Raw genomic sequence first — 24553 nt, 5'->3', positions numbered from 1 at the left:
GGTGGTGGTGTGTTTTGTGAATGACAGGTCTATAGGTAGTGGTGTGTTTTGTGAATGACAGGTCTATAGGTAGTGGTGTGTTTTGTGAATGACAGGTCTATAGGTAGTGGTGTGTTTTGTGAATGACAGGTCTATAGGTAGTGGTGTGTTTTGTGAATGACAGGTCTATAGGTAGTGGTGTGTTTTGTGAATGACAGGTCTATAGGTAGTGGTGTGTTTTGTGAATGACAGGTCTATAGGTAGTGGTGTGTTTTGTGAATGACAGGTCTATAGGTAGTGGTGTGTTTTGTGAATGACAGGTCTATAGGTAGTGGTGTGTTTTGTGAATGACAGGTCTATAGGTAGTAGGGGTGTCACAATATATCGTCCCACGAAATTTCGCGATAGTAAAACGTCACGATATGTATCGTTGAGATGAAATCTCATATCGCGAAAAAAAAAAAAAAAAAAAAAGTTTTTTTTTTTTTTTTTTTTTTTTTCCCCCCCTTCCAAAAATAGACTAAGAAACGTCTTTGTTTGTTGAAGTTCAATGTGTGGAAAGTAGTTCAGTTGAACAAGTCTCTGAAGAGACACATGAGAAGTTATACAGGAGAGAAACCATTCAATTGAGTTTCTGGCAAAACTGTTTACTTGACAGGAAAAACTGAAGATGCATTAAAAAATAGATTAAGAAAAGTCTTGTTGTTTGAGTTTGAAGAAAAACTGAATATGCATAATGAGAATTTATACTGCTGAGAAACCTTTTAGTTCAAAGTAAATCTACGTTACGGTGTAACTCATTCTATTTCAAGATAAGCCTTATCTCCAATCTCATGTTTTTTCTAGTTGTTATTGTAATAACAATTTCCCACAACAGCATGTTTTGTATTTGTGCATTTCAAATAAAATACTACTTTTCCCGTCATATATTGTCATTATTCAAGTTTAAAAAAATATTGTTAAAATCGTATCGTATCGTATCGTTATCGTGAACCCAGTATCGTGATACGTATCGTATCGTGAACTGAGTGTATCGTGACACCCCTAATAGGTAGTGGTGTGTTTTGTGAATGACAGGTCGTGTGTGACAGCAGGGATTGTGAGCTGCTTCTCAATGTACTTCCTATTTTCAGCACTTCCCCTTCAGGTGTCTGTGAGTGTCTGTCTGCTCTTCAAGGCTGTAGACTTATGAAAAGATGGTTTGTTCCCAGCCTGTTAGGTGGCTCAGCTGTGGGGCCGTCTTGCTGTCTGGAATGCATCAAAAATTCAATTATGTCCCCGACCATGAACCCAATGATGCACCTTTCTTAAAAAGAGTGTTTTGAGAATCAGCAGAAGCGCATCTCTCAAGCAGCGTCCAGAGATACATCTTGACGTGTTGTGGGATAAAGCTTCTCTGTCATTTTGAATAGGGCTGGGTATTGGTCCAAATTTCAAGAATCGATTCGATTCCGATTCACAAGGTTCCGAATCGATTAATCCCGATTCGATTTCGATTAATTTCAATATCGTTTTGGTTAGTGATAGTAAAAGATGTTTTTTGAGCTGTACCCTGAATTACATGATTGTCCAGTTATGTAACACAGGGGTTCCCAACCTTTTTTGCGCCAAGGACGGTAGATACATGGGGAAAAAAAGTTGCGGACCGGTTGTCAATTTTAATGGTTTTAGTTACACATATATTTACTCACCAGGTGGTGACAAAGGGTAAATAACAGCCTTTTCATCTGTCAATAGACACTTTCACAATTATGCACAGTGATTTGATTTCAGCCTATATAATTTCTAAACGTAGATATTAATGATCAAACATTTGCGTTTATGTAGCCTACAGTATTTATGTTTTTGTTTCAACTACAAACATAAATAAACCTCAACTTGAAACTATGTTTCAACTACCACACACAGCCTATAATATTATAGCATATGTTTTTTTTGTTTTGTTTTGTTTTTTATCGATCTCTGGACATATGAATCGATATCAAAGGATTAAAATAAAATTTTATTAAAAATCGGAGACTCGATTTTTTTAACCCAGCCCTAATTTTGAACTTTGCAAAGTACAGGTGACAGATTGACTTTTCACAGTGCAGTACTGTGTTCTATGTCTTTATTGTTGTAAATGTTGTCGTTATTTTGCAGGGAGCCGTGTCTGGCTCAGTGCAAGCTTCTGACCGCCTCATGAAGGAGCTTAGAGAGATCTATAGGTCCCAGAGCTACAAAACAGGTATGCCCTCTTTTGCTCATTTGCAAATGACATGAATATTTTTGTTTTAATCTCATTAGTGTTTTAGATGTCATGTTGGGTCATGTTGGCACACCCTGAGTGAAAGTGACTTTAGATCCTTGTCTGGTATCAACACAGCAGCTTATCAACCCTTATGGACTATAGTGCACCACGCAGTGCTCCAATCACAGCCTTCAGAGTGATTTGCTAATGTTACATGTATGTTTTGGTAATGCTATATTAATATTATTATTATATTATTAATCTATATTATTATAATTATATTATTAACCTTGTGAGGCAGTTGGATTGGCACGAGAGCATGATCACATGATCACACGATGAATCCATCTTGACACGCTCCAATCGATTGGTTTGAACCAATCAGGCGTCCTATGACGCAGCTACGGCTGGGCTTTAGGTGTGACGTCATGGAGAACCGAGGCCGTGATAGACAGATGGTGCATCCAATCATCTGCCAGGGGTTTCTTGAAAGGGCCCGCCCCCTTTTAAACTGTTCCCCCTGAGCAAGTTCAAGCAGATGGTTCTGTGAAACAAACCATCTTTCAGTGTCAGGTTAATGCTTTATTGATAGTATTCTCTTACATCACCACACAGCCATCTTGGTAGGAAAATAGCAGGTGATTGTAATCAATTAACTGGTGATTACAATCAAGTGACATAACCAGCCAATGAGCTGTGTGTATTGTAGCGCCATATTGGTAGGAAAATGCTTGTGACGTCATGGGAATACTATGAATAGGGCATATTGGAAAATGCATGACGAGAAAAAAAGAAAGAATTATTGTTAGGTGAGATTCGAATGACTATGAGTGGGGAGTTACCAGTCAAAAGACATGTCATGCACTAGCCATGCTTTGTTGTATGGAATAACATGGGAAATTGTTCTTTCAATCCTGAACCCTGCCTTGACTTAATTTTGTCTGTTTATTTTATAGGCATCTATTCAGTGGAGCTTGTGAATGACAGCCTATATGAATGGCACGTCAAGCTAAGGACGTAAGTCACTTTGCCATCTGTCATACATGACCATTGTTTTGTTGTCAATTAGTATGATTTCCTGTTTCTCTATGCAGTCCATACGAACAGACTGACATAATGACATGATGTTGTGACCAACAGGGTGGATCCAGACAGCCCTCTGCACAGTGACTTACAGGTCCTCAAGGAAAAGGAAGGAATGGATTACATCCTGCTCAACTTCTCATATAAAGTGAGTCCTCCTACACGGCTCATTAGTGACTAAGGAAGAGCGTTATGAGAGGCTTTGAAGACGCTACATTTAACATTTCTGCTGCTCCTCTCAACAGGATAATTTCCCCTTTGATCCACCGTTTGTGCGGGTAGTTTCACCTGTGCTTTCTGGAGGGTAAGTACATGAGCTGGTATGCTTACATTTCATAGCATCTTCTAGTGATGTCACGGTACCAATAATTCAGTAGTCGGTACCGGTACTAGTGAATTTCCACGGTACTCGGTACCAATTTCGGTACCACGGTAAAAAAAAACAGACTGATATTTCTTCAACATATTCTCCTTTATTAAAGTATGCAACCATTTCCAATGAACAAATGGCATGTATATATGAGTGTGTGTGTGTATATATATTAGTGCTGCACGATTTGGGGGAAAGGTGCGATTAGCGATTATGGTGGACAATATTGCGATTTGCGATTGTGATTGCGATATAATAAACAAATGGTGTCTAGGGATGTGCCGGCATGAGTTTTTGACGGTATGACCTTGGACAAAAATACCACGGTTTCACGTATCACAGACTAAAATACATTAAATATATTACAATTTAAAATATATTAAAACTAAATAAATAAAACAATTTGAAATAAAATTGTATTTACAAAAAATAAAACATTTTGAGACATTTGCCTGTCCCAAACATGTAAAAAAAGAAACACCAGAAAAATAGAAACTGCACTGTGTTACAGCACATAGAAGATGGCTCAGACTCCAGTTAGTTACATGTCTGTCCAGTAATACCAATGATACACCCCGTTTATTTATTTTGTAGCGACAGATGGCCGTAAACGCCACACTCACGTGACGCTTCTTGAGAGAGAGGTGAGGTAACGTGCATCTGCAGACTTTTAACGAGGGACCATGAAGGCGTCATGTGACAGGCTAGTTCAAGGTCTGGATGTGCTGCTGCCAGTGCTGGCAGCTGTGACAGTGTTTTGCTGCTATCAACCTTGTTAATCTCGCTATGTTCTTCATCACAGCGGGTCATTACCCACTGTGCACTTACTCGTGCACTAGTTCTGCATAAGCACCTGCAGCTCTCTCCTTATTTTACTGACGTTCTCACTGATCACACGGCTGTTTACATGCGTTTCTGAACAGGCTAGCTAGTTATTAGCGTAGCCCGCTGTTAGCGATCATGGATGTTCTCTCTCTCCCTCTCGGTAAGATGTAACCTTGCTGCGCATAACATTACTTATTTGTGGGAGTGCACGGGAGAAGTCTCCCGCTAGTATTGATGCCCAGTGTGATGTCAGAGAAATGTGTGTTTGCTGCGTCGCGTGCAACGTTTAGAGGCACAGGCACACACACACACACACACACACACTCAAAAAGACGTGAAAATAATAATAATCGCACACTTTTGCAGTTATGTAATCGCACGTGCTGACATGCAATTACATTAATCGTGCAGCACTAATATATATATATATATATATATATATATATGGTCTTTAAAAGAGGCTGCCAAACCCTATATATATATACCCTATTTCTGTCTGGTCCACATCAAGTTAATTTTTTGTTTGCCCTTGTTTAGTTATGTTCTTGGAGGAGGTGCCCTGTGCATGGAACTTCTCACAAAACAGGTATTTCATGGGAACTTGTATTCTTGAACTTAGATGTAACTCTGCTGTACATAATACCAATATTGCCATTTGTAATACTTGGTAGTTTATTTGCATTATTTCTCTCTTATGAACTCTAACTCTTGTGTGCGTTGGGTTTGATCATCATGGTCTCTCTCACTAACTAACTCTTGTGTGCGTTGGGTTTGGTCGTTGCAGGGTTGGAGCAGTGCCTATTCCATAGAGTCTGTCATCATGCAGATCAACGCCACTTTAGTGAAAGGAAAAGCCAGAGTGCAGTTTGGAGCCAATAAGGTGAGCAGGCCATCATCAGGGATTCATCTCATGTTCAGCAGTGTGCTGTGATAATGGTGGAGCTCACACAATGAATCATGTGGACCATGAGGATGATGGTGCTTTGACAGAGAGGCCTGGGTGCCGGCCTGTCAAAGCTAAAGCTTGTGGCATACTCTTTGCGCCCAGCCAAGCGCATAGGGCGCGCGTCGATTATGATGTCATCGCACGGGGCGTGTCGGGGGGCGAGGCCTGAGCGCAGCGCGGCGCGTCCATGGAGATTTTTCTATCAGCGCGTCGGGTTTTGCTGCCTGTGCCTGTGAGATCTCCGTGGTAGGCTATCAGCGGATATCTGCTGTGATTGAGTCCTCACCGTCGTACAGTCGCCTTCAAAAGCATGATGTTCGATTATAACGAACTAGTTGTGTGGCTTAGCCTTCCCAAATGTTGAGGGTCGTTTTTTAGAATTTAATATATAGAATTGGGAACGTTACATTCAATTTCATTCAGACTGCATGGCACTGATCGCCGCCATTTCTGGAGCACTCACTATTGAATTGAATTAGCCTTTATTGTCTCCCTTGGGAGAAATTCTTTTTGGGCATCAAGAGACACAGCGTTTAGACATACATATTGACATATAGACAGTGCAATCAAACGACAATTCACATTAAATTCCTACAGTGTACATATACATCAAGCATACCCAGTGGTAAAAATATTGCACCAGCCCTCCACAAAAAAAGAGAAAATGTTGAAATGAAAAATTATTAAGTATTGCACCGCTTCCCTAAGAATAGAACATGATGAGCTGTACTAAGTTGGTCTGCGTTATCTCTTACTATTGAGTGCTTTAATGGGCAGTGGGACAAAGGAAAATTTATACCTGTTTAATTTACAGTTTGGTAACCTGTACCTTCTGCCTGACGGCAGCATCTCATACTCTTTATGGAGGATGTGATTGGGGTCGCAGGTAATTTTGAGGCCCTGCTTCCTCGCCGTCTCCTCAAAGATCTCTTGGAGAGGAGATGGGGGCTGCATACCGATAATTTTACCAGCCCTCTTAATTAGGTTTTGGAGTTGTGATTTAAGTTTAACGGACAGGTTACCAAACCATGTAGTGATGCCATAGCGGATGATGGATTCAATGGCTGCCCTGTAGAACAGCAGCATGATGTTTTTTTCCACTCCATGGACCCTGAGCCTTCTCAGAAAGTGCAAGCGCTGGTTAATACGAGAACATACAAAATCAACTTGGTTGGCCCAGTTTAACTGAGAATCAAAATAAATTCCTAAATACTTATACGATGTCACCTGCTCTACTCCATCCCCATGGATCAGGATCTGACTGTGATCCCCCACAGACCTAGGGTCAAAAACAATTTCCTTCGTTTTTTTAACATTTAGAATGAGGTTCTGCTCCTCACACCACTTCACAACCTCTGCTAGCTCTTGTTTGTACATGTCAACATTTGAAGTTTTAAACAATAAACTGAGTATAACTGTATCATCTGAAAACTTAATTATATAATTGTTGGGATACTGATTCTTCAGATAGTTTGTATATGCTATAAAAAGGAAAGGAGAGCTTACACAGCCTTGAGGGGCTCCCGTGCTTATGACCTGTATGTCAGAGAGAGTGGAATTCACTTTTACCTGCTGTTGCCTTTCTATGAGAAAAGCACTGTACCATCTAATTATGTAAGGGTTGACATCCATCTGTTTCAGCCTGTTTAACAGGATCTGAGGGAGAATAGTATTAAATGCTGAGCTAAAGTCCATAAACATCAACCTAGCATACGCTGAGGAATTCTCAAGATGCTTTAAGATCAGGTGAGTTGTAGAATTTAGAGCATCATCAGTGCCTCTACCTCTATTATAAGCAAATTGGTGGGGGTCTATGAGATGTTCTACCTCCTCACGTAGTTTTTCTACTATAATACGTTCTAATGATTTCATCACTATTGATGTTAATGCTACTGGTCTGAAATCATTATTTTCCTTAGGACATGATTTTTTTGCAACAGGAATGATTACAGCTTTTTTCCATATAGCAGGGATAATACCTGAGTCTACTGACAGCTGGAATAGAGGACTCCAAGCTGGAGTCAGCTCCTCAGCAAAAGTTTTAAGAAGTAGAGCAGAGATGCGGTCTGGCCCGCTGGCCTTTTTGATGTGCAGTTTTTTAAAAACATTGGTCACAGCACTTTGGTCAATTACTATTCTGTTCATTACCGGGTCGCACACCACTGTGGTTAGCAGCTTTCTGCATTCATTAACATTCCTAGCAGACTCAGAATCAAAACGTTTGTAAAAAATATTAAGTTCATTTGCCTTTCCTAGCTCATTGTGTGCATACATGTCCTTCTTTTCTGAGTTTAAATTTGTCATTTCTTTGACAGAGTCCCACAGCTCTTTTGAGTTCTTGTTTGAGAAAGCCTCTCGGACGCGTAGGCTATGTTGCTCTCTGGCTTCCTTTAGCTTCCCCTTGAGTTCTTTTTGAATTGATTTCAGTTCAATCGTGTTGTTATTCCGAAAAGCTTGCTTCTTTCTTCTGATGCAGTTTTTAATATCCGGGGTGATATAGTCCTTATTGTTAGGGTAAACCCTGATGGTCTTTTTTGGGACTATTAAGTCCACACAAAAATGGATGTACGCTGTGATCGCCTCTGCAGCGCCGTCGATGTTGTCCTCTTCTTGAAAAACCTGCCAGTCTGTGGCAAAGAAGCAGCCACTTAGCTCCTCCTTGTTCTTATCTTGCCACACACTGACCGTTTTTGAGACAGGTTTGCTTCTTTTAATGGCTGACTTAAATGTGGGTATTAGCTGTATTGTGTTATGGTCTGAATTTGAAAGGGGGGGTCTGATTCTAGCCTCATATGCATGATTAATGTTGCCATAGCATTTGTCCAATATCTTGTCTTTCCTTGTGCTGTGGTGAACATATTGCTGAAACCCTGGGAGGGCAAGTTCCAACTTGCAGTGGTTGAAATCTCCAAGTAAAAACATCGGTGCGTCTGGCTTGTTTCTTAGCTGCTGGTGGACGCAGTCTGCTATGCGTGAGGCAGCCCTGGACGCATTTCCACTAGGCGGGATGTAAACCGCGCAAATGAAGATGTTCCCATAGTCTCTAGGAAGGTAGAACGGTCTTAGACTTAAGCATATGAGCTCAAGGTCAGGGGTGCACACAGTGTCTTTTATACTGTAATTCCTGCACCAAGCATCATTGATATAGGTGCATATCCCACCCCCTCTTAATTTCCCCGAGTTATCGTTCCTGTCCATGCGGACACTTGTGAAACCTGGTACCTGTACCAGCGAGTCTGGGTAGTCGTCCTGAAGCCAGGACTCTGTGTAAATCATGAGACATGACTCACGATATTCGTGGCAGACCCTTGTATTCAGGCGAAGTTCTTCGATCTTGTTCCTTAGGGAGCGAGCGTTGCTGAATAGTATTGATGGTAGCGGTGGCTTGTTACACCTCCGGCGGAGACGATGTTGAATGCCGCCCCTCTTTCCTCGTTTGCGTGGCCGCCTCTCTCCTCGCTGTTGCAGCAGCTCCTCCGGAACGTGGTCCAGCAGGCCCGGTTCTGGTGTGGCTTTTTCCCGAAGGGACAGCAGCCATTCCCTGCCGTAGACCCGCGTCGCTTGCTCGCTTCCCCCAGGAAGCACAGTGTTTACGTTGTATTGCGTGCCGGTGCAGATGCTAGCTGTGATTAGCATTAGCAGCAGCAGCACTCCAGCAGTCTTCTTCCCCATCGTATTATTGTCTCTGAATCACTCACTTACTTCGGGCCAGCTAGTTCGCCAGCACCCAAACAAACTCCAGTACACTTGACAAAACTTTGACGAGACTTGACAATCTTAAAACCAACATACGATTAACAAACAGACGCCGTTCTCTTGTGCCCGAGTCGCAGCCGTGCCGCGCCTCACTTCTGCCTTTCTTTTGCAGCCTTGCTATGTTCTGTTATGTTGCTATGTTCTGTTTTGGCCCACGCAGAGTGCGCGCGCCCTCCGTGGAGCCCCGCCTCCAGCGCGTGCGTGAAGAGTATGCCAGAAGCTTAAAGCTGTTGTGCTGCGTGGTTCCACCAGCTGGGTGGGGAGTAAATACTGTTGTGCTGCGTGGTTCCACCTGCTGGGTGGGGAGTAAATAATGTTGTGCTGCGTGGTTCCACCTGCTGGGTGGGGAGTAAATAATGTTGTGCTGCGTGGTTCCACCAGCTGGGTGGGGAGTAAATACTGTTGTGCTGCGTGGTTCCACCAGCTGGGTGGGGAGTAAATACTGTTGTGCTGCGTGGTTCCACCTGCTGGGTGGGGAGTAAATAATGTTGTGCTGCGTGGTTCCACCAGCTGGGTGGGGAGTAAATAATGTTGTGCTGCGTGGTTCCACCAGCTGGGTGGGGAGTAAATACTGTTGTGCTGCGTGGTTCCACCAGCTGGGTGGGGAGTAAATACTGCACATCTCCTTTTTAAATCCAGCTGCTGGGGCGAGTTGGGGTGCCGTGTGCCACCGCCGGCCAGGCCTGGTTTGTGTTGAAGCTTCAGTTCATGCTGTTTCATGTTCTCTTGGTGGCAGCTAGTCCGGCTACAGGCTCCCCTCACATTTTGAAATGTACAATTGAGGACATTTGTAAGCCAATTAAAATATCTTAATTCTCCCAGGTCAGTCTTGGAGTCCCATATGTTTTGACTTATATCTATGTTAGTTCGATGTAAATATGTGTCATGTTGTCTTGTTTTGTGTTTATTTTTTCCCTTTCTCTCCACGTCCTCGCTAATCAAAGTTTTGATGACTGAGGTCCAGTTTATGAACCCAACTTTGGATGGAGGGCCGCCCAAGGGGGGGGGGGGGGGGGGTCCAAAACAAATGGTTTCTTTAATAGCCTGTCCTAGACTAAAAGCCATGTCAATTGTGGGAAAATGTGAGAAATGTGTGTTGACAGACACACACACACTCTGCCAACATTAAGGCCTTTATATACTTCTGCATCAACCCCATCGCTGAATGAACCAAGGGGTGCGCCGCGGTCAGCTAGTCTGTCGGCACAGCCTGCGTGCAGCTCCTCGAAAATGTGACTCGACACGAACAGCGCGAGTATAATATAATATAGATCTGGAGATAACAGGAGAGAAGTGTCTTAGCTCGATTACCATTGGAACACAGCATGCACGGAAGAGAAGTGTAAAGCTGAGGACGTACTCCAGGAAGGCAGCGCGAGGCGGAGCTCCGCAAGCCGGGAGCGCGCTCCCCGCTTGGGTCGAGGTGTTCATACTCAAGAGTGCTGCTCAGAGCACCGCTGTTTACATAGTACAGTGAATGGCCCATGATAAAGTCAATGAAACGCAATTAAACGTCAATGGAATGCCATTATGTTCAGTAGACTGCGGTTTCACTCTCAAACGATTGTACATGAATAGAATCGCCAATCTTGTTTTTATTGAATGTAAATAGGCCTAGATCTGTCTCAACACAGCACATTACTTGAAATGACTAAAAACAAAGAGTTAGAAATCAAAGTTTACCACATGGGTCAAGAAATGTGGTTAAAACATGTGTAGACTACTACTTCATTTCATTTCTCTTCCTGTCTCTCCCATGGATCTGTTGTCTCCCTGCAAAGCGGAGCAGAGCGGCGCACTGCTAGAAAAATCTGGCGACACGTGTTTTTGGCCTCGCCCCCACCGCGATGACGTCATATTGCACGGCCCTCGCGGTTGGAAGCGCGCGTGGAGTATGTCCCGGCCTTAAGTGGGAACCATAGGATGACCGTTATCCCACAGTGACATACTTTCTTACCCTTCTTCTTCCAGGAACACTGCTGTTACTGCTCCCTCCTGTTCCAGGAACACTGCTGTTACTGCTCCCTCCTGTTCCAGGAACACTGCTGTTACTGCTCTCTCCTGTTCCAGGAACACTGCTGTTACTGCTCCCTCCTGTTCCAGGAACACTGCTGTTACTGCTCTCTCCTGTTCCAGGAACACTGCTGTTACTGCTCTCTCCTGTTCCAGGAACACTGCTGTTACTGCTCCCTCCTGTTCCAGGAACACTGCTGTTACTGCTCTCTCCTGTTCCAGGAACACTGCTGTTACTGCTCTCTCCTGTTCCAGGAACACTGCTGTTACTGCTCTCTCCTGTTCCAGGAACACTGCTGTTACTGCTCTCTCCTGTTCCAGGAACACTGCTGTTACTGCTCTCTCCTGTTCCAGGAACACTGCTGTTACTGCTCTCTCCTGTTCCAGGAACACTGCTGTTTCTGCTCTCTCCTGTTCCAGGAACACTGCTGTTTCTGCTCTCTCCTGTTCCAGGAACACTGCTGTTACTGCTCTCTCCTGTTCCAGGAACACTGCTGTTACTGCTCTCTCCTATTCCAGGAACACTGCTGTTTCTGCTCTCTCCTGTTCCAGGAACACTGCTGTTACTGCTCTCTCCTGTTCCAGGAACACTGCTGTTACTGCTCCCTCCTGTTCCAGGAACACTGCTGTTACTGCTCTCTCCTGTTCCAGCAACACTGCTGTTACTGCTCTCTCCTGTTCCAGCAACACTGCTGTTACTGCTCTCTCCTGATCCAGGAACACTGCTGTTACTGCTCTCTCCTGTTCCAGGAACACTGCTGTTACTGCTCTCTCCTGTTCCAGGAACACTGCTGTTACTGCTCTCTCCTGTTCCAGGAACACTGCTGTTACTGCTCCCTCCTGTTCCAGGAACACTGCTGTTACTGCTCTCTCCTGTTCCAGCAACACTGCTGTTACTGCTCTCTCCTGTTCCAGGAACACTGCTGTTACTGTTCTCTCCTGTTCCAGGAACACTGCTGTTACTGCTCTCTCCTGTTCCAGGAACACTGCTGTTACTGCTGTCTCCTGTTCCAGGAACACTGCTGTTACTGCTCTCTCCTGTTCCAGGAACACTGCTGTTACTGTTCTCTCCTGTTCCAGGAACACTGCTGTTACTGCTCTCTCCTGTTCCAGGAACACTGCTGTTACTGCTCTCTCCTGTTCCAGGAACACTGCTGTTACTGTTCTCTCCTGTTCCAGGAACACTGCTGTTACTGCTCTCTCCTGTTCCAGGAACACTGCTGTTACTGCTCTCTCCTGTTCCAGGAACACTGCTGTTACTGCTCTCTCCTGTTCCAGGAACACTGCTGTTACTGCTCCCTCCTGTTCCAGGAACACTGCTGTTACTGCTCTCTCCTGTTCCAGCAACACTGCTGTTACTGCTCTCTCCTGTTCCAGGAACACTGCTGTTACTGTTCTCTCCTGTTCCAGGAACACTGCTGTTACTGCTCTCTCCTGTTCCAGGAACACTGCTGTTACTGCTGTCTCCTGTTTTGCACTGTCATTGTGAACCTAGCACACCTTCTGAGCTTGACTGTATTTTCTCTTTCATCCAGAACCAGTACAATCTGGCCAGAGCACAGCAGTCCTACAAATCCCTGGTTCAGATCCATGAAAAGAACGGTGAGTGGTGCTGTCTCAGATTTCATACAGGGAACACACACACACACACACACACACACACACACACACACACACACACAGACACAGACACACACACACACACACACACAGACACACACACACACACACACACACACACACAGACACAGCATCGCTGACCTTGTTTACTGAAACCAAATCCCTCCCATGCATCAAAGCTTTGGGAAATAAGCACTAGCACTATTGTTACTGTACGACACATGGACAGTGTTTACATGCAGGCCGTCTTTATTGGCCTTGCTCTGACTATACATGCATACATACATACATACATGCATACATACATAGATACATACATAAATACATACATACATACATACATACATACTGTACATACATACATAAATACATATGTACATACTGTACATACATACATACTGTACATACATACATACATAGATAGATATGCCACACGACCCCTCCCCCCTACTCTGCGAGCGAGTCAGAGCGCATTTGGGTGGTCGAGCGAGGTTGACTTTGAATGGGGAGAGCGAGTGGCTGGTTGAAACGCAGGGATTACGTTTTTTTCCACAGCGGTTATGTTATAAAAGCACAAATAAACATCGACACAGCTCCAAACTATGGAGGTATTTAGGCTCCAAACACCTCAGAAAACACATATCCTCCTTTAGTGTTTGAATAAGACAGTCTGCTGGAGTCTGGAGTCTGCCTGTGCGGGATGTATTTGGCTGCGTGCTACACGCCCCCACGTGGGCTGTGGAATTGTTTGCGCCCACAAACATCCAGTCAACACAGCAAAACATTGTGACAAATTAAAATACAGACAGGGGGCAGTGTCTCTGCAGATCAATCTGGGAACCCATCAGTTAAAACAAATCTTTATTTTTCTAACCTCTGGGGGCAGTTTCGTTTCAATGTGGTGCAAGTAAGGGATAATGGATAGTGAGCCGGTGATTACTGGCGAAATAATGACCGACAGGTGATATTGAGCCCGATGCGTAGCGGAGGGCTTAATCATTCACCTGAAGGTCATTATTTCCAGTAATCACCGGCTCACTATACATTATCCCGCTTAGAACACGGCCTACAACTAAATCATTCAATAATCTGACAAAAATAATTATTCAAATATATTTTTTAATAGCGTTTTCAACGACAAAGCGGTTTCATTCATAATTGGCACACAAGACACCACAGCTGCAACTGGTTGGCCTAATTAGTAGTGTCTTGCTGACAAAAGGCTCTTATCAACTGATTAATCCAGGTGTGGCAGAGCAGCGGTCGGTTGTCGAGAAATAATGACCAGTGAATCTTGTTGATTGACCAATCAGAATCGAGTATTCAAGAGAGCCGTGTTCTAAGTAAGGGATAATGTATACTGAGCCGGTGATTACTGTGGAAATAATGACCGACAGGTGAATGATTTAGCCCGACGCGCCAGCGGAGGGCTTAATATTCACCTGAAGGTCATTATTTCCAGTAATCACCGGCTCAGTATACATTATCCCGCTTAGAACACGGCCTACAACTAAATCATTCAATAATCTGACAAAAATAATTATTCAAATAGATTTTTTAATAGCGTTTTCAACACAAAGCGGTTTCATTCGTAATTGGCACACAAGACACCACAGCTGCAACTGGTTGGCCTAATTAGTAGTGTCTTGCTGATTAATCCAGGTGTGGCAGAGCAGCGGTCGGTTGTCGAGAAATAATGACCGGTGAATATTGTTGATTGACCAATCAGAATCGAGTATTCGAGAGAGCCGTGTTCTAACAGGAAGTAATCAAGGGGCTCCATCGAAGCTCCGCCCATTAATGCATTTCTTTTCCGCTCCCTGCGTGTCGCTCTCAAATCCTTCCGTCGCTATGAAACAACAATAACAACTCTAGCTCGTTGCTAGTAGCAAGTAGCAACTTGCTACACACTGAAAATGGTACGTGTTGACTACACACCGGTCACTTCATTTTGATCGGGTAAAGCGCAGCATGCGTGCGAGCGCTGTTGCACAGCTTTTCACGCAGCGCGCCGACAGATTTTCAATCCAAGTTGAAAGTCTGTCTGGAGAGATGAGTGCAGCTAAACACAGCATCACACCATTCTAGTGGGTCATAAGTGAATGTAGAGAGGGACTACTTTAGTTTGAGTGTATATATTGTTTTATTATGTAAATACAGGGAAGACTTGCAGAATACATTTAGCTTAGTGTTTTTTTCATTTCAGCAAATGGTTAATTACAGAAGTCTTTAAAGATGATTTTTCAGGAAAAACGCTACGGACCTCACGTGCGCGTCTCTCAGCACAAATAGACAGGCTGCACGCAGCTCTCAGCACAAATAGACAGGCTGCACGCAGCTCTCAGCACAAATAGACAGGCTGCACGCAGCTCTGAGCAGTGCCTGTTTTCTCCGCTCTGTTGGCTGGAATGCAGCGCTGCAGCTGTCTGTCTGTCTGGACACAACAGGCGTGCGAGATGCAGCAGTAGGTAGCCGTCACACACGGGTAGAGGTGGACAGTGTGTCCCAGCCGTAACGTTGGTGCACAACACGCTTTATGGATGGACTGAAGTGATTCTGAGTCTGATGCAGGAGATCAGATGATTGGCACAGGGTGGCATAGTGAGTAGGGAAATATCCCTCAGTGTCCCCTGACACCAAACATCTGTCCTGCTGCAGTGTCCTCAGTGTCCCCTGACACCAAACATCTGTCCTGCTGCAGTGTCCTCAGTGTCCCCTGACAGCAAACATCTGTCCTGCTGCAGTGTCCTCAGTGTCCCCTGACAGCAAACATCTGTCCTGCTGCAGTGTCCTCAGTGTCCCCTGACAGCAAACATCTGTCCTGCTGCAGTGTCCTCAGTGTCCCCTGACAGCAAACATCTGTCCTGCTGCAGCGTCCTCAGTGTCCCCTGACAGCAAACATCTGTCCTGCTGCAGCGTCCTCAGTGTCCTCTGACAGCAAACATCTGTCCTGCTGCAGTGTCCTCAGTGTCCCCTGACAGCAAACATCTGTCCTGCTGCAGTGTCCTCAGTGTCCTCTGACAGCAAACATCTGTCCTGCTGCAGTGTCCTCAGTGTCCTCTGACAGCAAACATCTGTCCTGCTGCAGTGTCCTCAGTGTCCCCTGACAGCAAACATCTGTCCTGCTGCAGTGTCCTCAGTGTCCCCTGACAGCAAACATCTGTCCTGCTGCAGCGTCCTCAGTGTCCCCTGACAGCAAACATCTGTCCTGCTGCAGCGTCCTCAGTGTCCCCTGACAGCAAACATCTGTCCTGCTGCAGTGTCCTCAGTGTCCCCTGACAGCAAACATCTGTCCTGCTGCAGCGTCCTCAGTGTCCCCTGACAGCAAACATCTGTCCTGCTGCAGTGTCCTCAGTGTCCCCTGACAGCAAACATCTGTCCTGCTGCAGCGTCCTCAGTGTCCCCTGACAGCAAACATCTGTCCTGCTGCAGCGTCCTCAGTGTCCCCTGACAGCAAACATCTGTCCTGCTGCAGCGTCCTCAGTGTCCCCTGACAGCAAACATCTGTCCTGCTGCAGCGTCCTCAGTGTCCCCTGACAGCAAACATCTGTCCTGCTGCAGTGTCCTCAGTGTCCCCTGACAGCAAACATCTGTCCTGCTGCAGTGTCCTCAGTGTCCCCTGACAGCAAACATCTGTCCTGCTGCAGTGTCCTCAGTGTCCCCTGACAGCAAACATCTGTCCTGCTGCAGCGTCCTCAGTGTCCCCTGACAGCAAACATCTGTCCTGCTGCAGTGTCCTCAGTGTCCCCTGACAGCAAACATCTGTCCTGCTGCAGCTTCCTCAGTGTCCCCTGACAGCAAACATCTGTCCTGCTGCAGTGTCCTTGAGCAAGACGCTGGATTCTCACCAGCATCACCCTGCACTGCGCTCTGACCTCCCTGTGGAGCAAGAAGACATTTCTCCTTCTGGCATTAATTAGGATATCAGGGGCAGGATGTACATTACATGCAGGCCAGTAGGAGGCAGTGGCGTGCATGTAAATGTAATCCTTCATATTACTTTAAAGCGATAGTTCGGATTATTTGACGTGGGGTTGTATGGGGTAATTAAATTTTTCGGTAGTATAGATTTGTCGGTAGTCAGAGTGTACAGTGAATTGCGGTTGGCACGCTCCCCCGTTTGGAGAAGTCCTGCTGTGAACAGTGTCCGCAGCAAAACATGTTAGCCAGCTAAAAGAAGCTAAGCCAATCAATATCCTTCTAAGAGCTATATTAACGCTATATTGACATTTTCAGCGCGCGCTTTACTTTGCTGCCAGACTGCCCTTTACTTTGGCGCTACATTTTCTCAACCATAGAACGTCCGCATGCCTACGCATATTGATTTGTGTAGCTGGGCCTTCTTTTAGGTGGCTAAAATAGGTTTTGCTGATGACACTGTTCACAGCAGTAGACTGCTCTACTTCCCAGTGCTGCCACCCTAGACCAGTGTATGTAGTACAGTACTACATACAGTATGTAGTACTGTACTACTACATACAGAATGTAGTACTGTACTGTATGTTGGTTACCCTACAGTCTGTGTTTACAGTGTGTTTACAGTGTGTTTACCCTACAGTCTGTGTTTACAGTGTGTTTACAGTGTGTTTACCCTACAGTCTGTGTTTACAGTGTGTTTACAGTGTGTTTACAGTGTGTTTACCCTACAGTCTGTGTTTACAGTCTGTGTTTACCCTACAGTCTGTGTTTACAGTCTGTGTTTACAGTGTGTTTACAGTGTGTTTACAGTGTGTTTACAGTGTGTTTACCCTACAGTCATTCTGTCTTGTTGTCTTTTTGTCCCCAGGCTGGTACACACCCCCAAAGGAAGACGGCTAGGACGGACCATTTGCCATTTCTGCACAGGGACCACATGTCTTAGATTTTTCTTTTTCTTTTTTTTTGCGACCAATCTTTTTTTATATTATTGTTCAAACCATTTTGTTCTCTTCATGAGAGTTTGAACCCCAAACCAAATTTACCCTCATTCTGTAAACCCCCCCCCCCCCACCGCCCCAGAAACGAGTTCTCTCTCTCTCACTCTCTCACTCTCTCACTCTCTCACTCTCTCACACACAAACACAGGTTCGGTAGGGGATCCTATCTTTCTTTCCATCTGTTGTCTGATACAATCTGATTCTTTCCGTTTGCGACCTCATCCCTGACTCCTCCCAGTAAGCAGTGGACTACGTATCGTGCAAACTCACCCCTTGCTTTTTTTGGCGTCGAGCCAAGTTCACTGCCCCCCGTGAGCCGGGGTCAAAGGTGAGGCATGGCTTAAGCTCTCCCAGCGGCCGGCAGGCTGATGCCGCGATCGCCCGGATCGCTGCCCTCTTCTGGCCACAGACTGGAACCGAGAGTGGCATGTGACATTCCCGCTTGTGACGCAGTGGTGGCTGGAGCAGACTTTTGAAACGCTGGTGGCGGGAAGAAGAACCACTGCCTCCCTGTGGACGGCCTCTGTAATATTCCTGCTCATGTAATATCTGTATAATGCCAAGATCCCTCCTCTGGAATAACATGCGTCTGAGGCTAACATGCGTCTGAGGCTAACATGCGTCTGAGGCTAACATGCGTCTGAGGCTAACATGCGTCTGAGGCTAACATGCGTCTGAGGCTAACATGCGTCTGAGGCTAACATGCGTCTGAGGCTAACATGCGTCTGAGGCTAACATGCGTCTGAGGCTAACATGCGTCTGAGGCTAGCTTGCTTACAAACCTCTTCTCTTTTAAAAGCTTGAAGCCCTGAGGTGTGTGTGTGTGTGTGTGTGGGGGGGGGGGGGTGGAGCTAAATAGACTTGTGTGGCCTGGGTGCGACGGCCGTGATGGAACAGCATCCTGCTGAGCTGTCATCATCACCAGAACCCACCGACTAGAGCGCCCCCTACAGGCTACCACAGAGTGTACGGCTCAGCTGGCAACGTACCTGAACATGACCAGGCAAAGCAGGGGCATGTTGGGCTTGATGATCACACTGTAACGTAGTTGATTTTAACTCCACATGTAAACATGTAAATTTGTACTTCTGCAAAAGGATTTAATTGTTTATAATGTAACCTTGTCTGGGTCTTTGGCTGGGCAGAGACTGTATTACTATTATACCCTTGACTATTAACAGCAGGGGGCACTGCAGCTTCTCAAGACCCATTTAGAATAAGAGAAAAAACATTGCTTCATGGATACTCTTGCAGAAGAAAAAAGAAAAAAAAATAGGAACACCTTAAACCATGTTCTTATGTAAGCTTAAAGACTACTGCTGTTTCATTCTTCTTTTTTCATTCAGTTGTAATCCTTAGATATGTTATCGGCAGCAATGACGATAGCGTTCCTCTTATTTGATGGCACCTCTTAACTATGATGGCTGTAACGATGACACAGCTGTTTCTGATAGACACAGCTGTTTCTGATAGACACAGCTGTTTCATAGACACAGCTGTTTCTGATAGACACAGCTGTTTCTGATAGACACAGCTGTTTCTGATAGACACAGCTGTTTCATAGACACAGCTGTTTCTGATAGACACAGCTGTTTCTGATAGACACAGCTGTTTCTGATAGACACAGCTGTTTCATAGACACAGCTGTTTCATAGACACAGCTGTTTCATAGACACAGCTGTTTCTGATAGACACAGCTGTTTCTGGCATTCGACATTTTGCCTATTCATATTTAATCGCTCGAAACTTGATGAACCTCAGTAAGGCGACGCAAGTGACGAGAGTCTCTGTGTTTGGATGTACTGATGGGAGTCCCCAACAGCTTCACAGTGAAGTCACCTGCTTCATGCTTGTAGCTGGTTCACACATCCTGGCCACTCTGCCAATCCTGCAATCTTCATAGTCTGGGGGGGGGGGGGAAAGTGCCCTTTGACCTTCTGTCCTTGACCTCATGGCTGTCTCAAGTGCAGCCAGTCACAGCAATAGCCTTTGACCATTATACCCTCTGGCTTCACGCCCGTGGAAAATCAACACTTCCCTTTCCAGAATATCTGTTTGCTTTGCTAAATATTTGTTCCGATTTGCCACAGGAAGCACCCAGCTCTTCCCATTGCCACCGCTCTCTGGTTACGCTTCATAACCACTCTCGGCGCTGCTAGAAGCCCTCAGCATGCTGAGTTTTTAGATGTAATGTGAATTATATGCAGAGAACTGTGGAGCATTCCAATTCATGCTACTTACACATTTGTTGTGGGTGTTTGTCGTGTGGGTATTCACATTGTTTTAAGAATTGTGTCCTGAAAACCAGCATAGAAATGCTTAGTTAAGCGAAATCAACCATTCCTCATGTTTTTGAGATGATTTGAGTTTTCTCCAATACTAACCTCAGTCAACACGGATATCCTCAAAACGGGTAGCGATGAGTATACGACGTACAACTGCAGCGATGCGTATTCGACGTACAACTGCGTCCACCTCATGGATCTGTTGTGCCAGCCATTCCATTTAAAGCCCAGGGTCGTCCAGTTCAGTAGCTGTCTGACGTTTGACTCGCACTCTCGTTGACGCGGCTGTTCACCCTCTCGCCACAAACAAAATGGCTACTAACTATGGATCATTGGCATGGTTGTTCGGTGTCGTGGTGCCATTGGTGTCGTACTGTTCACGTCATTCTTGTCACATTGTGACGAGCCCGCCCCCCCTGACCCCCTGCATCCTCTGGAGAAGCAAACTCAGGAATACATAACTGCACACTTGACTTTGCAAGGGATTGCTTCAGAATATCATAAGATGCAACATGAAATGTGTCAATCTTTTCTTTTTCCTGGAGGGCTGGGAGGCCGTTTTAAAATAGCGCCCCCCCCTTTTATCAATAGGCGTTGCGGTGTGTTTTGCTGTTGGATTGCACACGTACTTTATTTTTGCTTTTCTGAATATCTTTCAGGTTGATAAATCCACGCGCGCGATAGAGCTGAATTGTTGAGAACGTTTTGGAGTGATCATATGTGAGGCAAGGTTTGGCTCCCATCTACGTAGCTTGCTCTTTATGAGTGGCTTCAGAACGCTCGTCTACCCTGTCTCTCTGATATTGCTGTCGTTTGCATGTCAATATATCAATGAGTGTTTTTTCCCAAGCTACTGAAGACTGGTGGGTTGATGAGACGATACATGTGTCAATTTCTCCCCCTTCCTCATGACTTCTACTGTTGGTTGCTTACATCAGGGCACAGGGCGATCTCTCCCTGGGCAAATTGTTTAGTGAACCAAGTCGGACACAATTTGAGAAACATGGACTACAAAACGTTCTACCTGTCTGGATAACCTTTAATGATGCCAGGATTCCCAACATAGTAGCGGTTCAGATTTTTGTGCCATCGAAACTATTGTAAACCTACATTTTTAAATCTGGCACTAATGATAATGCCACATGGTGTACACTTGGTGTCTGTTGTGCAGTGAATAATGGCTTCTCTTACGCCAGTGTAGGTTGTCTAACAAAACCTCTGCTTTGGCAAAGCCAGGATACTGGTCTGAGATCTGAACTGGCCTGATTCTGGGTTCCTTAGATCTGAACTGGCCTGATTCTGGGTTCCTTAGATCTGAACTGGCCTGATTCTGGGTTCCTTACCTTGATTCGTTCTGCGGTGGCCGGGTTATAAAGTTATGCACTGTTAGCATGCTTTGGTTTTGTTTCATTTTTTCCATTGCAAGGGTGATTTCAACCATGTACAGTAATTTGTAAACTTGCATCAAGTTTATGAATAAAGAATTTTATGAAATATCTTTGTGTTTATTCTTTATTTTATTTTGTAATTAGAATAGTTTAATGATGGGACATCGAGTGGTGGTAATCTCCCAGCATGCCCCCATGCTCCCAGCATATATATATTATCCCCCCAATAGGTGTCCAAATTTACTGAGTAAAGCATTGGAGCTACTAAACATGTATCATACTTTCCAGCAGATGGCGTCATTTTGTTTCAGCCCCTGCAGGCCCACCTTGTTCACCACTGGGACTGATAACTATGTACTGAATATCCTGGGATGTGAATTGACTCAAATGTATAGATGTGCTATGAATTAAAACCCAGACATTATGCATCACACCTCAAATGAATGGCTGTATTATCTGACTTTCTATGTCCATCCTGCCTGGAATTTCTATATTAGGCCCTGCTGGACTCTTGTTTTTTCCCCACTATTTGTCCCATGTTCATAGGCTTTGCCTTATATTACTGAATTACATAGGAAAATCTATCTGCGTGTGCCAAGAGTCACCACTAGATGGTGCTGGAACATCTTTGTTACTTGAAGACATCAGCTTTAATTACAGTATAAATACATCAATATATAAAATAAAATTATACAAAAATCCAAACGGAGATACCTGTTTTTGCAAATGAACTCTTCATATATATATCTATATATATATATATATATATATATAGATATATATATATATCTATATCTATATATATATATATATATATATATATATATATACATACATCAGTCAAGAGTTAATGATCCATGATTACATTAATGTTTTGCTCTTTGGTTGAATGAATGAACAACACGTCCAGTTGTTTCAGTGGGAGAAGGAAGGCTGTCAATGGGATCCAGTCTGATATAGACAGCTCATTTTGCCTCATCAATGTGTTGGAGTCAGAGGTTGTTCTGGCCAGTTGGCAGACGTACGGTCTGTGATAAATAGCCAAATCAATTCCCATCAGTGGTTATGAGAAACTGGAGAGCTGTAACTGATAACATGATGACCTGCCCTGTATCGAATCCGTGGTCGATTCACTCATTGCAGCCTGGACAGTTGTGGATATTATAGAAACCACTCAAACCAAGTAGCAGGATTGTGATTTATCATGGATTTTGGACATAGCCTCCAACTCCCATTCAGTTCTAAACAGATATGGGTCTTTTCCGTGTGTGTGTGTGTATGTGTGTGTGTGTGTGTGTGTGTGTGTGTGTGTGTGTGTGTGTGTGTGTGTGTGTATGTGTATGTGTGTTTGTGTGTTCCTGTTTATTCCATACAGGGAAAAGTCCATTATAGTGGAATCCGCTTACGGTTATAGTGATCAACTGCTTATACAGCTTACAGTGATGATTTTTGGGGGGGGGGGGGGGTAAATAGTCAGTAAATAGCGCAGCTGTCTGTTTCATTACTTTATAAGTACTGTAACAAACTGTACTTTATAAGTACTGTAACAAACTGTACTTTATAAGTACTGTAACAAAACTGTACTTTATAAGTACTGTAACAAACTGTACTTTATAAGTACTGTAACAAACTGTACTTTATAAGTACTGTAACAAACTGTACTTTATAAGTACTGTAACAAACTGTACTTTATAAGTACTGTAACAACTGTAAAAAAAACTTACTGTTTTAAAGTACTGTCATTAATGTCATAAATATACAAATGTCAATTAGATGGTAGTCTCGCTTGCTAATTAGATGGTAATCTGCATGAGAAATAAAGAAAAAGAAGAAGAAAAACCACCACTGTAGAAGTCTTTCAAAAATTCACTGACAACCTGAGGTACTGCGTGAATCAAGTCATCAACAAAGTGGACCTGGTTCTTCAGGTCATTTGAAAAGTACTGATTATATGAGGATCCAGAAACATGCTGACAGCACTAAAACCATCTTCCATTGTGCTGATAACTGTCATCATATTTCCGGATGCCAATCTTGGACAAGTGAAAGAAGCAAAACCGAGGCTAATTGCCTCATTATTGCAGCAGTTTTTATTTGTGTCTTTTTTGTTGGAGGCTTCGTGACCTCTGACCTCTTGGCTGGAGAGAACAGCAGGCCTCATCCAGCCTCAGCCAATCAGCATCTGTCCAGCCTGTCGCCTCAGCCAATCAGCATCTGTCCAGCCTGTCGCCTCAGCCAATCAGCATGTGTCCAGCCTGTCGCTGGCTGCAGACAGAAGAACACTCTAGGGCTCCGGCCCTGGAGGAGAGAAGTTGTGTGTCTCTGTGATGAACTTGGTGGTGGTGCCCACAGCGAGACTTTCCCTCCTCGCTCCGGCCTGGGCCAGAGTGCAATGCAACCCCGCATTCAGACTGAACACATGAAAAGATGCTTAGATCCTTTTGCTTCACATGGGTTGTTAAGGGTTACGCACACATTGTTACCTGTTACAGATCAATTACATCTATATATATTATATATATATATTATTGCACACCATATTAGGTCCGGTTTGTTGCCAACTGAAGGCACTTCAAAGTGATAGTGGCTTTATCTGACCTCTTAGGACCTGGTGCTGTCTTGAATCTCCTGTATCCACCCAAACATCAAAGGAGAATTGAGATGACAATACAGTCTGAGCAGATAAATTCACTTTGTACCTGTCGGCTCCCTCGTCTTTTTATAGACAGACTCGGTGAAGACCTGGCCTGGGTTTAACCCAAAAACATGTATATGTTCTTTCAGCAGTCACCGTTGATGTTGCTACTTTTAAGATGATGTTGACCTTATAGTAGGCTATGATGTCTTAGGAAAAATCTCAAATCTAACCCATGGGTGACATTTTGTCTTCATTCGTGGGGACAGAATTGCATTCCGAGGTGACTGTCATCACTTGCACAAATGAACCGATGTGTTTGAAGCTCAGAGGGAGCAGACATAATGGTACTCCCCCCCCCCTCCCCCTATTCTTCTGTCAGAGGATGATTGTCGCTCTTCATCTGGTGTGTGGCGTTTGCCCACACAGCACTTCAGCCCGTGTTCATAAAGGTTTTGAACACCTTGAACTCTTTCAAGAGAAAAGCAGTGCTGCTGATGAGGAGGA

General features: G+C 44.5%; 1 protein-coding gene across 3 annotated transcripts in view; it reads left to right on the top strand.

The window, feature by feature from the left end:
* Positions 1-18581, top strand: part of ube2q1 (ubiquitin-conjugating enzyme E2Q family member 1) — a 34212-nt gene extending 15631 nt beyond the window's left edge. For all 3 annotated transcript variants that reach the window (XM_083653044.1, XM_083653043.1, XM_083653045.1), the window contains 8 exons: positions 2122-2206; positions 3166-3226; positions 3350-3440; positions 3538-3596; positions 5025-5073; positions 5272-5367; positions 12738-12804; positions 17609-18581. In XM_083653044.1, the coding sequence (XP_083509170.1) occupies positions 2122-2206; positions 3166-3226; positions 3350-3440; positions 3538-3596; positions 5025-5073; positions 5272-5367; positions 12738-12804; positions 17609-17640 (540 nt within the window). In that variant the 3' untranslated portion in view covers positions 17641-18581. The remainder of the gene's footprint in view (positions 1-2121; positions 2207-3165; positions 3227-3349; positions 3441-3537; positions 3597-5024; positions 5074-5271; positions 5368-12737; positions 12805-17608) is intronic.
* Positions 18582-24553: the final 5972 nt, after the last annotated feature.

This window comes from Poromitra crassiceps, assembly GCF_964638095.1.
Source record: "Poromitra crassiceps genome assembly, chromosome: 16".
In the NCBI taxonomy this organism is placed as follows: domain Eukaryota; kingdom Metazoa; phylum Chordata; class Actinopteri; order Beryciformes; family Melamphaidae; genus Poromitra; species Poromitra crassiceps.
This window is presented reverse-complemented; position numbering and strand designations above follow the sequence as displayed.